Source organism: Eschrichtius robustus, chromosome 11 (assembly GCF_028021215.1).
Source record: "Eschrichtius robustus isolate mEscRob2 chromosome 11, mEscRob2.pri, whole genome shotgun sequence".
NCBI classification, from domain to species: domain Eukaryota; kingdom Metazoa; phylum Chordata; class Mammalia; order Artiodactyla; family Eschrichtiidae; genus Eschrichtius; species Eschrichtius robustus.
In genome coordinates this window covers 101,458,886-101,474,464 of record NC_090834.1, presented here as the reverse complement: position 1 = coordinate 101,474,464, position 15,579 = coordinate 101,458,886, and the positions used below count along the sequence as shown (strand labels likewise).

Here is a 15,579-nt window from a genome sequence, read left to right as displayed (position 1 = left end):
GCTCCTGACAGCCTAGAAATTCTGAGAAAATTGAAATGTTACTTATTCCAATCCTCTTTTGCTTATTATGAATAATTTCTACTTTGACAATAAATGTAGCATTAATGTTTATTTTAAAGTTAAAAATTATGGATTCCATCTATCAAAAAGATACAGTTCCAAGAAAGAAATTCTTTATTTTTCTAGCTTAATTAAGTCCATCACTTAAAAAAATATTTTATTTTTTCTCAAGCATAAGAGATTTTGAAAGACTTGGATCTAACAGCAGAAATATTATATCCTTGCCTGAACAAATCACCATCTCTCAAAAGGAGGACAGCTAGATTAAAAAATAAAAGGTGACACACACTATGTTATGTACATAATATTAGATCTTTCAACGCAGCATAGAATGATTTCCCAGTTTTCCAGCAAGAGTAATACCCAGTTCAGCATAAACATTTTTTTAAATGAACAAGGTATATGCATCAGTTGGGTTTTCAATGATCTAAAATGGCATCTGGAGAGCTGATATACAAATATCATTTTTTTAAACATCTTTATTGGAGTATAATTGCTTTACAATGGTGTGTTAGTTTCTGCTTTATAACAAAGTGAATCAGCTATACATATACATATATCCCCATATCTCCTCTCTCTTGCGTCACCCTCCCACCCTCCCTATCCCACCCTTCCAGGTGGTCACAAAGCACCAAGCTGACCTCCCTGTGCTATGTGGCTGCTTCCCACTAGCTATCTATTTGACATTTGGTAGTATATATAAGTGCATGTCTTTTATAAAAAGACAGCATATATACGGGTCTTGTTTTTGTATCCATTCAGCCAGTCTATGTCTTTTGGTTGGAGCATTTAATCCATTTACATTTAAGGTAATTATCAATATGTATGTTCCTATTACCATTTTCTTAATTGTTTTGGGTTTGTTTTTGTAGGTCTTCTCCTTCTCTTGTGTTTCCTGACTAGAGAAGTTCCTTTAGCATTTGTTGTAAAGCTGGTTTGGTGGTGCTGAATTCTCTTAGCTTTTGCTTGTCTGTAAAGGTTTTAATTTCTCCGTCGAATCTGAATGAGATCCTTGCTGGGTAGAGTAATCTTGGTTGTAGGTTTTTCACTTTCATCACCCTAAATATGTCCTGCCACTCCCTTCTGGCTTGTATCGTTTCTGCTGAAAGATCAGCTGTTAACCTTATGGGGATTCTGTTGTATGTTATTTGTTGCTTTTCCCTTGCTGCTTTTAATAATTTTTCTTTGTATTTAATTTTTGATAGTTTGACTAATATGTGTCTTGGTGTGTTTCTCCTTGGCTTTATCCTTTATGGGACTCTCTGTGCTTCCTGGACTTGATTGACTATTTCCTTTCCCATATTAGGGAGTTTTCAACTATAATCTCTTCAAATATTTTCTCAGTCCCTTTCTTTTTCTCTTCTTCTTCTGGGACCCCTATCATTCGAATGTTGGTGCATTTAGTGTTGTTCCAGAGGTCTCTGAGACTGTTCTCAATTCTTTTCATTCTTTTTTCTTTATTCTGGTTTGCCATAGTTATTTCCATTATTTTATCTTCCAGGTCACTTATCTGTTCTTCTGCCTCAGTTATTCTGCTATTGATTCCTTCTAGAGAATTTTTAATTTCATTTACTGTGTTGTTCATCATTGTTTGTTTGCTAAATGTTTCTTGTATTTTCTCCATTCTATTTCCAAGATTTTGGATCATCTTTACTGTCTGAATTGTTTTTCAGGTAGACTGCCTATTTCCTCTTCATTTGTTTGGTCTGGTGTGTCTTTACCTTGCTCCTTCATCTGCTGTGTGTTTCTCTTTCTTCTCATTTTGCTTACCTTACTGTGTTTGGGGTCTCCTTTTCTCACGCTGCAGGTTCATAGTTCCTGTTATGTTTGGTGTCTGCCCCCAGTGGGTAAGGTTGGTTCAGTGGGTTGTGTAGGCTTCCTGGTGGAGGGGACTGGTGCCTGTGTTCTGGTGGATGAGGCTGGATCTTGTCTTTCTGTTGGGCAGGACTGCATCCAGTGGTGTTTTTTTGGTGTTTTTTGGTTTGTTAGTGTGATTTTAGGCAGTCTCTCTGCTAATGGGTGGGGTTGTGTTCCTGTCTTGCTAGTTGTTTGGCATAGGGTGTCCAGCACTGGAGCTTGCTGGTCATTGAGTGGAGCTGGGTCTTAGTGTTGAGATGGAGATCTCTGGGAGAGCTTTGGCCATTTGATATTACGTGGAGCTGGGAGGTCTCTGGTGGACCAATGTCCTGAACTCGGCTCTCCCACCTCAGAGGCACAGCCTGACACCCGGCCAGAGCACCAAGACCCTGTCAGCCACACAGCTCTGAAAAAAGGGAGAAAAAAAGAAAGAGAGACAGGAAAAATAAAATAAAATTAAAAAGCTATTAAAACAAAAAATAAAAACAAATTATTAAAAATAAAAAAATTAAAAAGTAATTTAAAAAAAAGAAAGAAAGCAGAGAGCAACCAAACCAAAAAACAAATCCACCAATGATAACAAGTGCTAAAAACTATACTAAAAAAAAACAAAAAACAAAAAATGGACAGACAGAACCCTAGGACAAATAGTAAAAGCAAAGCTATACACACAAAATCACACAAAGTCCACCGCCTTGGTTTTGGGATGGTTTGTTGTCTATTCAGGTATTCCACAGATGCAGGGTACATCAAGTTGACTGTGGAGATTTAATCTGCTGCTCCTGAGGCTGCTGGGAGAGATTTCCCTTTCTCTTCTTTGTTCGCACAGCTCCTGGGGTTCAGCTTTGGATTTGGCCCCGCCTCTGCGTGTAGGTCGCCTGAGGGCGTCTGTTCCCCGCCCAGACAGAACGGGGTTAAAGGAGCAGCTGCTTCGGGGGCTCTGGCTCACTCAGGCCGCGGGGAGGGAGGGGTACGGAGGAGGCGGGGCAAGCCTGCGGCGGCAGAGGCCGGCGTGACGTTGCAGCAGCCCGAGGCGCGCCGCGCGTTCTCCCGGGGAAGTTGTCCCTGGAACACGGGACCCTGGCAGTGGCGGGCTGCACAGGCTCCCGGGAGGGGCGGTGTGGAGAGTGACCTGTGCTCGCACACAGGCTTCTTGGTGGTGGCAGCAGCAGCCTTAGCGTCTCCTGCCCGTCTCTGGGGTCCGCGCTGACAGCCGCGGCTCGCGCCCGCCTCTGGAGTCCGCGCTGATAGCCACGGCTCGCGCCCGCCTCTGGAGCTCGTTTAGGCCGCACTCTGAATCCCCTCTCCTTGCGCACCAGGAAACAGAGGCAAGAAAAAGTCTCTTGCCTCTTCGGCAGCTCCAGACCTTTTCCCGGACTCCCTCCCGGCTAGCTGTGGCACAGTAGCCCCTTCAGGCTGTGTTCACGCCGCCAGCCCCAGTCCTCTCCCTGCGATCTGACTCCGAAGCCTGAGCCTCAGCTCCCAGCCCCGCCCGCCCCAGCAGGTGATCAGACAAGCCTCTTGGGCTGGTGAGAGCTGGTCGGCGCCGAGCCTCTGTGCGGGAATCTCTCCACTTTGCCCTCCGCACCCCTGTGGCTGCGCTCTCCTCCGTGGCTCCGAAGCTCCCCCTCTGACACCCCCCATCTCCGCCCGGGAAGGGACTTCCTGGTGTGTGGAAACCTTTCCTCCTTCACAGCTCCCTCCCTAACTTAGAGTTTTGATAAGGTTTCTATTGGTAGAGATGCGGAGTTTTGAAGAATTGTTAAAGGAAACATTGAATCAACATCAAGGATTGTTGGTGAGGGAGTGACATTTAATTGGGATCTAAAATATGAGGATTAATTTGGCTGAATATAAGGGAGACAATCTATTTGTCTGTGCATTTTAATTCGCCTTTGCTCTGGAGCCAAAAAGAATGCAACTACATTTATTGGAAATATTATTAAGTGACAGTTGCCTTTATGATAGTTTATTTAAACAATATTTCATATTGGATGCTAGGTACAAAGTTTGCATTTATTCTTAAAAACCCTGTGGAAGACATTTTTTACTTCTTTGTTTCTTAAGCTGTAGATCAAGGGATTAAGCATGGGGTTCACTATGAAGTATAAAACACGGAGGCCATTTTATCGGTATCAAAGGAGCGAGTGAAGTTGGACTGCATGTACATAAATAGTAGAGACCCATAGAACACAACCACCACCATCAGATGAGAACCACATGTGGAGAAAGCTTTTTTCCTGCCCTCTGCAGAATGCATTCGGAATACTGCTATGAGAATCATTATGTAGGACACCAGGACCACCAGAAGGGAAGAGATCAAATTAAATGCTGAAAATAGTATGATCAATAATTCTATTTTTTGTACATTTGAGCCCAGCATGAGTAACAAGGGAACATCATCACAGTAGAAATGACTAATGGCACAAAAAGTCAGTATAACAATCTTAATAGTGAACATTAATGTCTGAAAGGTACTGTAGAGGTATGGAATGCCTACCAGCACATGACAAAGTCTCTGGGACATGATAACATTGTAGAGCAGAGGGTTACAGATGGCCAAATAGCGGTCATAGGCCACGACCGACAAGACAAAAAATTCACAGATAATTAACATAAGGAAGAAAGCCAACGGTGTGGCACATGCATAATAGGAAATGGAATTTTGATCCGCAGTGAAATTTACCAGCATCTTGGGACAAATGACAGTAGAATTACCAAGATCCATGAAAGCCAGGTGTTTGATAAAAAAGTACATAGGTGTGTGTAGGCGGGAATCCACTTGGGTCAAGGTGATCATGCCCAGATTTCCCACTACTATGATTGCGTAGATGATGAGGAAGACTCCGAAAAGGGGGGCCTGCAGCTCAGGCTGCCTTGTGACTCCCATCAGAATGAATTCAGTCAGTGATGATAGATTCTGTTGGCCAATTTAGTCCAGTTAGCTTTTCTGGAAAGAAACAGGTTGTTATTAGCTTTCATGTGGTGTCATCTAAATAAAGTATAATATGTATAGACAGAGTGGATTTTTATTTTATAATAGGGGATAGAAAAGTAATTTCTGATATCTGATTTTGAAACTAAAATAAATGATAGAATCTTCTACTTCTCAAGAAGACGGATCCGTGTGAAACCACATGCACTGTTAACTACAGGTTAAACTCTAAATAGAGTCAGCAATATTTGGAACATATCCATTGATTAAAAAACACCATATAAATATTAATATAGAAATATAGACTTCATTCATTTATACAAGGGTATCACAATTTTCTTTAGTACACTTCCACTTTTGTCTGAGAATTCTTGTGGAGTTCTCAAATAGTACAATGCAGTATATACAGTAATTTTTAAAATATTTCAGTGTTAAGTGCCACCCTCTGCATTTCATAAAATTTACATGGGAAGTCAGTAAAACCAAGTAGAACTGCTCTGATTGAAGATAATGAACCTGCTTTAGCTTAATCCACCTGGATTCCCTTCCTTTCACATTCAGTTTGTCCTCCATGAAAATCTGGAATTCTGTAAGCAATACTTTCAATTGGAGGAGTAATTGGAGTTCAAAAAACTCAATCAGATAAAATGCCAGATAGAATTATTATAATGTAATAGAATGCTCAGCTTTAGCCTGCACAGTCCAAATGGGCCAAGGCAGAAACTTCTCCCTATCAGGTGAAATTTCTGGGAGCTGTCGACAAAAAAATAATCAGTTGATCTAAGAAAGAAATGCAAGATTTTATTTGAACCAAATAAAGAATTGTAACCCAGGAACAGCCTCTCAGAAAGCTCCGAGAACTGTTCCGCCTATTAAAGGTCAAAGTATAGTTGTATAATTTTTTGAGACAGAGGGCTGATATCAGATTTAGATTCATACAGGATTCAGATGGAAAATGCAACTGAAGTCACTGTGTTTATATTGATGGGCTTCATGGATGATTTTAATGTGCAAATCTTCCTATTTTTACATTTCTAGCAATCTATCTTTCTACACTGGTAGGAAATTTAGGATTGGTTTTATTGGTCATTGTGGATTCTCTGCTCCACAACCTTATGTACTATTTTCTGAGTGTGTTATTATTCTTGGATGCCTGCTATTCCTCTGTTGTCACTCCAAAAATGTTGGTCAATTTCCTGTTAGAGAATAAAACCATTTCCTATCTTAGATGTGCAACCCAGATGTTTCTCGCTGTTACTTTTGGGACCACAGAAAGATTTCTCTTGGATGCAATGGCACATGATTGCTATGTAACCATCTGCAACCCTCTCCTGTATTCAGTTAGCATGGCACCCAGAGTCTATGTGTCCCTTACCATTGCTTCCTATGTTGGAGGCATCTTGCATGCCTCTGTACACGCAGTGGCCACATTTAGTCTATCCTTCTGTGCATCCCATGAAATCAGACGTGTCTTTTGTGACCTCCCTCCCCTCCTCACCATTTCTTGCTCTGACACTCACACAAACCAGCTTGTGCTCTTCTACTTTGTGGGCTCTGTTGAGACAGTCACTGCCCTGATTGTCCTGATCTCCTGTGGCTTCATGCTGTTGGCCATTCTGAGGATGCATTCTGCTGAGGGGAGAAGGAAAGTCTTTTCTACATGTGGCTCTCACCTAACTGGAGTGTCAATTTACCACGGAACCATCCTCTTCATGTATGTGAGACCAAGTTCCAGCTATGCTTTGGACCATGACATGATCATGTCGACATTTTACACCATTGTGATTCCCATGCTGAATCCCATCACTTATACAGTTTTAGGAATAAAGATGTCAAAGAGGCAATGAAGAGAGTGTTTGGTAAAAATGGATGTATCAATAAAGTATATTTTTCACACTAACCATTAAATTGAAGCAAATGAAGAATGTTGTTCATTGTCTCCATATCAACTTATGATAAAATATTAATAAATTTAATAATATTAAAGTTTATTAGTGTGTTTCTATTCTCTTTGGATATTTTTATATAAAGATCAAAATCATACCTCCACCTGTGCCGTTTCCACATGTGCAGAAAAAATGTCATCTATTTGCTTCTTACTTCACTCTTAGATACACATACATACATAAATACACACATATATACATATACGTACATACATGCTGATACTGATTGTAGTAGTTTCAGTGTTGCCACAACAAAGTACCACAGACTAGTGTCTTAAACAACTGAAACTTAGTTCTCACTCTTCTAGAATCTAGAAGTCTGAGATCAAGGTGAAGTCGGGATGATTTCTTCTAAGGACTTTGTCTTTGACTTGTAGATGGCCGTCCCTGCTCTGTGTCTTCAAGTGTTCTTTTCTCTCTGTGTGTCTGCGTCCTAATGTCTTTTGGTTATAAATATACCTGTCATATTGGATTAGGGCCCCCTGAAGGAATCATTTTAATTTATTTACTTTCACAGTAATCTTATCACTACGTACAGTCACATTCTGCATAAAGGAGTTAGGATTTCAACATACGAATATTGGTATATATTATATGTATATTTACAGACATACAGAGTCACACATGCATGAAATATTTACTTTAAAATGTATAGTATTAACTTTTATCTCAATACAAGTCATATTGCATAGAATCCCAAGTTGCAATTGCAAGGAACTTTATAATTATATCTGACAAGCTTGAGCAAATACCATCTAATTGATAGCAAAACTATAGCTGACATGCTCCCATACCACTTTCCATGGACTTATTGGTACTGGACTGCAGTTCAAAGCACTCTGCGGCATCCTTTGATCTACGCATTGGCAGCAGTCTAATCCCAGCCTGCGAGTCAGGGGTCACAGATATGTGCTCCAATCCCTGGCGTAACAACCATGCTATTTGTGACAGTTTATATCTCCCCCTTTAATTATTTCATCCAGAGCATGTACATTCAAATCGTTTTATAATTCCCAGGGAATACAGAGACTAGGCATTAGCATTTATCAAGATTATATTTAAACTCAAGAAGGACAAACACAAGCACAATTTAGAGGGTAAGGTACATCTGGCTGACAGATTCGGCTCTTTCTGAACTAATCCCACACCCCTCTTTATGGGCTTCCCTGCAGGCCTAGTCCTGACTCAGCTTTGCTCTGTTTTCCTTTGACCCCTCCCACTCTGTGAGGCCCTTGTCGATGCCGCCAATCCTCAGTGCCCAGGCCTAAGAACCAAGGTACAGGAAAACATCCCTGCTCCCAACGCACCTCATTTTTATTGTAAGGAAATGTGTCCTTCAAAGTCAATTCTTAATGGCAGTGGTCTTCCTTCCTGCCTTCCTTCTTTTTTCTTTCCTTTATTATTATTATTATTATTTCTATTTGTATTTTGTGAAAACTCTTTTGATTTCAACCAAAAAAATCTGCTTGGAACATGGAGTACAATCTAAGTATATTTCCCTAAAGTGGGATTATTAAGTTTAATAACACCTCAACAGTATGAACACAGGATATTTCTTATTGAAACATATTTCCCTCACAATTTTTCTGCCATTCTTTTCTCCTGTTTGGAAGACTCTCCCCACTGCTGTTCACATGATTTCTTCCTTTAAATGCTTTTTTCTTAGTAAAGTCTCATTGTCTACATTATAATAATGCAATTTACCACCTTTTCATCTCCTCATATTCCTCGTTTACTGAATGGAACCATTCTGTTTGTCATTATTTTATATAATATGCATTTAATTTATATCTGATTTATTGTCTAATCTATTTTCCAGAGTCTAGAACAATGTCTGACACATACTGTTCCTCATAGGTATTCCCTTAATGAATGAATATTATAGGTTGGAAACTATGAAAACCATTTTATTTAAGTAAATTATGGGACACAAGTAAAACAGAGACAGCATTTTCTGTGTCAAAATTATTGTTTAGATTTTCTAGTTTATTATTCCTTTAAATATTTTTCTTCTTTCTATTAGTCTCTCTTGCTATTCTTTTCTAGTTTTCTTAATTCGATATGGATTTTCCAATGTACCCTGTGTCAGTGGCATCCCATATTTTTAATATGTCATATTTTCATTATCATATTAAATATGTCATATTTTCTTATTTCTCTATGACTTGGGAGTAGTTTAGTAGCTTTTTTTAAAAACATCTTTATTGAAGTATAATTGCTTTACAATGGTGTGTTAGTTTCTGCTTTATAACAAAGTGAATCAGTTATACATATGCATATGTTCCCATACCTCTCCCCTCTTACATCTCCCTCCCTCCCACCCTCCCTATCCCACCCCTCTAGGTGGTCACAAAGCACCGAGCTGATCTCCCTGTGCTATGCGGTTGCTTCCCACTAGCTATCTATTTTACGTTTGGTAGTGTATATATGTCCATGCCACTCTCTCACTTTGTCACAGCTTACCTTTCCCCCTCCCCATATCTTCAAGTCCATTCTCTAGTAGGTCTGTGTCTTTATTCCCGTCTTGCCACTAGGTTCTTCATAACCTTTTTTTTTTTTTTCCTTAGATTCCATATATATGTGCTAGCATACTGTATTTGTTTTTCTCTTTCTGACTTACTTCACTCTGTATGACAGACTCTAACTCCATCCACCTCACTACAAATAACTCAAATGCCTAAATGTAATATTTTGAGATTTTTATTTGTCATTCATTTCTAAACAGAATGAAACTTTTAGATATTTTCAATCCAGGTCATTGTTTTCACTATTATATGGCAGTTTTTATAACACTGAAAATATACTTGAAAAGGAAGTGAATACTCTCTTATTTGTAGTCAAAGCTTAATACATACTTACCTATAAAAGTAATCAGATTAAATGACTGCCTTAAGAATTTATGTCCTCTTCAATGTTTTCTTGACTAAACTTTTTAAAATAGAGGCATATTATGTTTTGCTAATATTTGTATGATTCTGTGTATTGCATTCCCTGTATTAGAAGCTCCATGTTTTAGATATCTGTTGCTATATTACTATTTGCACAGATAATACTTACTTTTCAGTCTTCATTGTGAATTAAAATCCATCAGTACAAAGTATTCTTTTTTGTTTATTTTGATCATCTTCCCTGCATTCTGTATTTTTTACATTAAAATTACAACCAGTGGTTTCTTTGAATATGTATTGCCTAAATGTGTGCCCATACTTTTATTTTTAACTTTCTGAAACAATTTGTAATATATTTCGCTTAAAAAAAAGCTATATGGAAAGTCTTCTCATTTTAAAGCCATGTTAGGTGCCTTTACAATTATAATTTGGTAAACATACGTTTGGTTTAGCTTTGACGTAATGTTCGTGTTACAAACATGTAGTATACACACACAGATTTATTCAGGCATATATACATAGTCATACACAAACAAACATGAAGTTTTTCCCTTTGTGGTCTGTCTTCATTACCCACTGTGCTGTTATTTGTTTACTTTTAGAATGTTTTTGTATATTAAAAATATAGTTAGTGTTAAAAATTTCTGCTATATTATCCCTGTTACCCCTATTTTTTTTAGGTTTCATCTCTTGGATTCCTACTTTGAGAAATATTGGCATTAGGAAGTAGCTGAAGTTCAGTTGGACTACTTAATTATATTCATATTCGCCTTTTGTTCTGCCCTTGTTCTCATTTTATCCTGCAATTAAGTACTGTTGAAGCATGATATGGATATTTTGCTAGCCCTTAAAAGTAACAAGATCTTTTGGTCTGGTTCTGTGTAAAGAAATGCTAACTTTAATAAAAAATTTAATACTGATCATTCTTCATTGACTTACTTAGAACACATCATATCCTTTCAATAGGAAGTTCCAATTCTTCTCTCATTTCAGAGGAAAAAATCTTGATTATGTCTTGTGATATCTTTTCTGTTTCTCTGGCTTAGTTTTCTTCTTTGGAGGATCAAAATATATACATGTTCTGCTTTCTTCATCTATATATTCCTCCTTTCTTCTATTTTCCTGATTGTATTTTTGTGGCATTTATTCATTTTGAAAAAAATCTCCCATGACCTTTTTTCCCTTATCTCATGTAAATAATATTTAGAGGTATATAAAGATAGGAACGTTCTTAAGAAATAATTTACATACCATACATTTCACCTGTGTTATATACTCAAAATGTATAATTCATGATGTGTAATCTGTTTGAAAGGTTATATGTATGTTCATCACTCCTAAAAGAAACCTTGCATCAGCTAACAGTTATTCCCCATTGTCTCATCCTGCACTCATTAAGAATCCTGCACTCATTAAGCTTACATGATAGTGTGGTGGGGGAAGGGGTGCGGGTGGCAGACAAGACACAAAATGCACTAGCAAAATCTGTAAAGGTTAGCTGGAGATAATTTCTGTGGAAAACAGACGAGGCATGAAAAGGGGTATAGTTTTACATAAGTTGGTAAGGATGATTTTATTAAGAATAGAATAAGAAAAAAAGCATGCAGTTGTCTATGAAAAGGAAGTTTTGGAATGAAGAACAGAAAATGGAAAAATTCCAGGAAGTATCAGGACTAATTTGTACAGAAGAGTTAGGATGTCATGTGGTCTAATTAAAGTGAGTATGACTGATAGAATAGGAAGGAATGAGTTTGTAGAGGTAAGGAGTGGGGACAAAGTCATTGTGGACCAGTGGGCTCTTATGAAGGTTTTCATTTTTCCTGTTAGTGTGATGAGAAGTCTTGTAGGATTTGTGAAGAAAGTGATATAATCCGTTTTATTGTTTAACAGTATTACTCTGACCCTTACATTGACATTTAGATTCAAGAGAGATAAGTCTAAACAGAGACAAGCCAGGAGGCTGCAGTAATAATTCTAAGACTGAGAGATGGTGGTTCTTTGGCCAGGGTGGTAGCAGAAAAAAAATGTTGAGAAGTAGTCAGACTCTAAATATATCCTGTATTTTGAATCAACGTAATATGCTATAGACTGGTTGTGAGATGTGTGAGATACAGACAAAATTTCATGATTCCTTTTAAGTCTTTGCCTGAACAAGCAGAAAGACCTGAGAAAACATGTAGATTTTGCTGGTACCTACCTGGAAGTTACCTCGTGAAGATAAACTGTTTTCACTATATATCTAAAGCTCTTTGAATGTTGACTGGCACATGGTAAGTGCTTAGTAAAACATGTTATCACCATTGTATCTATCAATTATTTGGAAGTAAACACAGCTGTTTGTGTTTTTGGCACGTTCTATTCTTGTATTATTTTCTCTATCATATTTCCATTAAACAGCATTTTGTCACGGCACCATAAAAAAGCATAGTATGTTTTGAATTACTTCAGACCATATTTTACATAAAATATGAGTGCTCTAATACAGCAAGGAATGTTCAGAGCAAATGCAAATAGTCTAAATCTTTCATATGGTCCATAGATTATATTACACATGTGTAATGAAATTATATAAAGGGTTTCCAAACTGCATTGTGAAAAAAATAGGGTTGTCTTAATTTAATTAGAGTTTAGTTTACTTTCATTATAACTTTCCTAACTTAAGTGCTGTCCACAAAATCATACAATCTGATGACAGTATTTGCCAGCATAAAACAACAGGACACATTTCCTAATCACAGAAATAGAAATGAAAGAGAGGAAAAAACATAGTTTATAAAAGAGACTAGAAAACTGAAAAGAGCCTGTAAATATAGGAAATGACATTATGCTTATAAAAGATGAAAAAGGAGCCAAAAATGTATACTATTAAACAAATGCAAGCAAAACCACATAACAATAGCTGTAAATATAGAGTCTAAAAACATGGAAATCAGAGCAAAACAGTCATAATAATTTCAAATGGCATGCATATAAGATAAGGAATTTTTTTAAATAACAAGTATGGAAACATAATGCATATTTAAAAGACTTGAATAAATTTTTTGACAACTTTGAATTAGTAAAAATAATTTAAACTTTTAACTCCTAGAAGAGAATTGCACTTTTGCATTTTATTTTTAACACTTAAAAAGTATGGAAGAGGGGCTTCCCTGGTGGCGCAGTGGTTGAGAATCTGCCTGCTAATGCAGGGGACACGGGTTCTAGCCCTGGTCTGGGAAGATCCCACATGCCGTGGAGCAACTGGGCCCGTGAGCCACAATTACTGAGCCTGTGCGTCTGGAGCCTGTGCTCCACAACAAGAGAGGCCACAATAGTGAGAGGCCCGCGCACCGCGATGAAGAGTGGCCCCCACTTGCCACAACTAGAGAAAGCCCTCGCACAGAAACGAAGACCCAACGCAGCCAAAAATAAATAAATAAATAATAAAATTTTTATAAAAAGATCCTACCCAGTCTTTAAAAAAAAAAAAAAGTATGGAAGAAAAATAATCAAATATAGTTTTACTGAGAAAACAATCTAAATTTCAAAAAATAAAATTTTTATAATCATTACTGTTTGAATAAAAACCATCTGGTTATGAAAGTTTAAACAAAAAATATGAAATACTTGGGAAATGAAAAGTACATTCTTAACCTTTAAATAGCAGAGAAAATTAAAATGGCAATTCAAGATTATGTACAAGAATTTTAAAATAAAATTTTAAAATAGAAGAATTTTAAAATAAAATTTTAAAATAAAAGAAAATTTAGCACTCTACTTGATAAAGTTTATGGGTTGTCACGACATCTGAATTCATTTAAAATTAGTAGCTACACAACTTGTATCTGTTAAAAAATTTAAAACAAATGAGTCAAGCATTTAATTCAAGAATTTATTTTTAATGATCATAACAAACCTGATCATAACAAACCTATAGAAATCAAGAGAATGATGATGATGTTTTAAAATACGCAGAATTTGGACTTTCCTGGTGACACAGTGGTTAAGAATCCACCTGCCAATGCAGGGCACATGGGTCTGATCCCTGGTCAGGGAAGATCCCACATGCTGCAGAGCAACTAAGCCCATGCGCCACAACTACTGAGCCTGCGTGCTGCAACTACTGAGTGCACCTCAACAAAGAGTAGCCCCTGCTCACCGCAACTAGAGAAAGCCCACGTGCAGCAACAAAGACCCAATGCAGCCAAAAAACATTGTATAGCAATTATACTCCAATAAAGATGCTTAAAAAAAAAAAAAAGTACATTCAGGAGTTACACTGATTGGATTCAACTCCACACAAAAAAAAAAAAATAATAAAATAAAATAAAATACATAGAATTTCAACAAAGAAGCAGTTTACTGAAGCTTGTTGACACATCACAGAAAGGTAGGGGTTTTAAATGTTTTCAGAGAGCCACCAAAGAGATATCACTGCATGCAGATTTTTAACATGATGAATTTACAAACATTTCATGTCCAAAGCATTGCAAAATGAGAGTCTCAATTTTTCCCATGCACCAAAAACACATTCACCTTAGATTTCAATGACAAAGACACACTCAAAGGTTAATCTTGTTAGTGTACACAAAAAGCTGAAAAAAAGTACATAGGAAATGACAGAAATATTGCTCATGTATATAATATATTCACATACATACATAACTATCAATCTAGAAGAAATTTACAAAGTTGCTAATTTTTAGGGCATTTCTATTTCCTTACATTATTCAATATTTTTCAAATTTTCTCCAGTGTTAGAATATATCACTCTAAATCCAAAATTGTGAAGTGCTGAGTTTTTCCTTAGCTGTTTGTGTGTTTATCCTTTAAAACAACCAATAGTAATTTATAAAACACAAGTGAATATTCTTTAAGAAAAAGCCATTGTATATTAAAAATACTGCAGGAATATGAGTGATCTAACGATAATGGCCAGCATTTATTAGGACCGCCTTAAATGCTTTACATCCATTATCTGATTTAATCTTTACAATAACTCTATGGACCTAAAATTATTATTTATTTTGTGCAGTTGAGGAAACATGAGGCTTAAAGTTTCAATGTTTTTTAAGTGTTACACAGCTAAAAGGGTTGCAGATCTAAAATCTACATCCTGGAATATTTGGTTCCAAAGCAAGTGCTCATAGTCTCTCTGCTATATTGCTTCTCCATAAAGTAAATGAAATAATTGCTAAAACTGTTGTCATTGTTCCCAAAATGTAGCTCTTTTCCATCATAATATTATCTGAATTTCTATGATATAGTTTAAAAAGTGATAACTATAGTTTTTCATTTGGCAAATCAGTTGCCCTTAAAAACATATATATTTAGATCAGGGATTTAACATGTTTCATGGTTTCCAATCACAATGTGGATTTCTAAATGCATATTCCAGGAAATGCCCAAGATCATATTTGGTCAAGCAAAGAATATTTTGAAAGAAAGAAAGAAAAGAAAAGAAGGAAGGAAGGAAGGAAGGAAGGAAGGAAGGAAAGAAAGAAAGAAAGAAAGAAAGAAAGAAAGAAAGAAAGAAAGAAAGAAAGAAAGAAAGAAAGAAAGAAAGAAAGAAAGAAAGAAAGAAAGAGAGAGAGAGAGGAATGGAGGAAGGAAGAAAGAAAAAGAAAGAAAGAAAGGAAGAAAGAAATAAAAGAAGGAAAGAAAGAAAGAGCAAGGAAGGAAGGGAGAAAGAAAGAAAAAGAAAGAGAAAAAGAAAGAAAGTTCAATTTGTTTCTGGAGAGAGAGCAAGGAAATACACTACAGGAAAGAAAAAAACAGGTGAGCATAAAAGTTTAGTGTCACTGTTATTTTAATTGCTTGGAGGATTTTCTCTTTTTTTTTTTTTTTTTTTAACATCTTTATTGAAGTATAATTGCTTTACAATGGTGTGTTAGTTTCTGCTTTAAAAACAAAG

General features: G+C 36.8%; 2 protein-coding genes across 2 annotated transcripts; one reads left to right on the top strand and one right to left on the bottom strand.

Moving 5' to 3' along the window:
- Positions 1–4,015: 4,015 nt before the first annotated feature.
- On the bottom strand, positions 4,016–4,807 carry LOC137772060 (olfactory receptor 8K5-like). Its single transcript, XM_068555930.1, has one exon. The coding sequence runs from the start codon at positions 4,805–4,807 to the stop codon at positions 4,016–4,018; it is 792 nt and encodes a 263-aa protein (XP_068412031.1).
- A 993-nt stretch (positions 4,808–5,800) lies between these two features.
- LOC137772270 (olfactory receptor 5T2-like) lies at positions 5,801–6,752 on the top strand. The gene is given in 3 exon segments (XM_068556127.1): positions 5,801–5,881; positions 5,884–6,657; positions 6,660–6,752. Coding segments are annotated over 3 exon segments (948 nt in total).
- Positions 6,753–15,579: the final 8,827 nt, after the last annotated feature.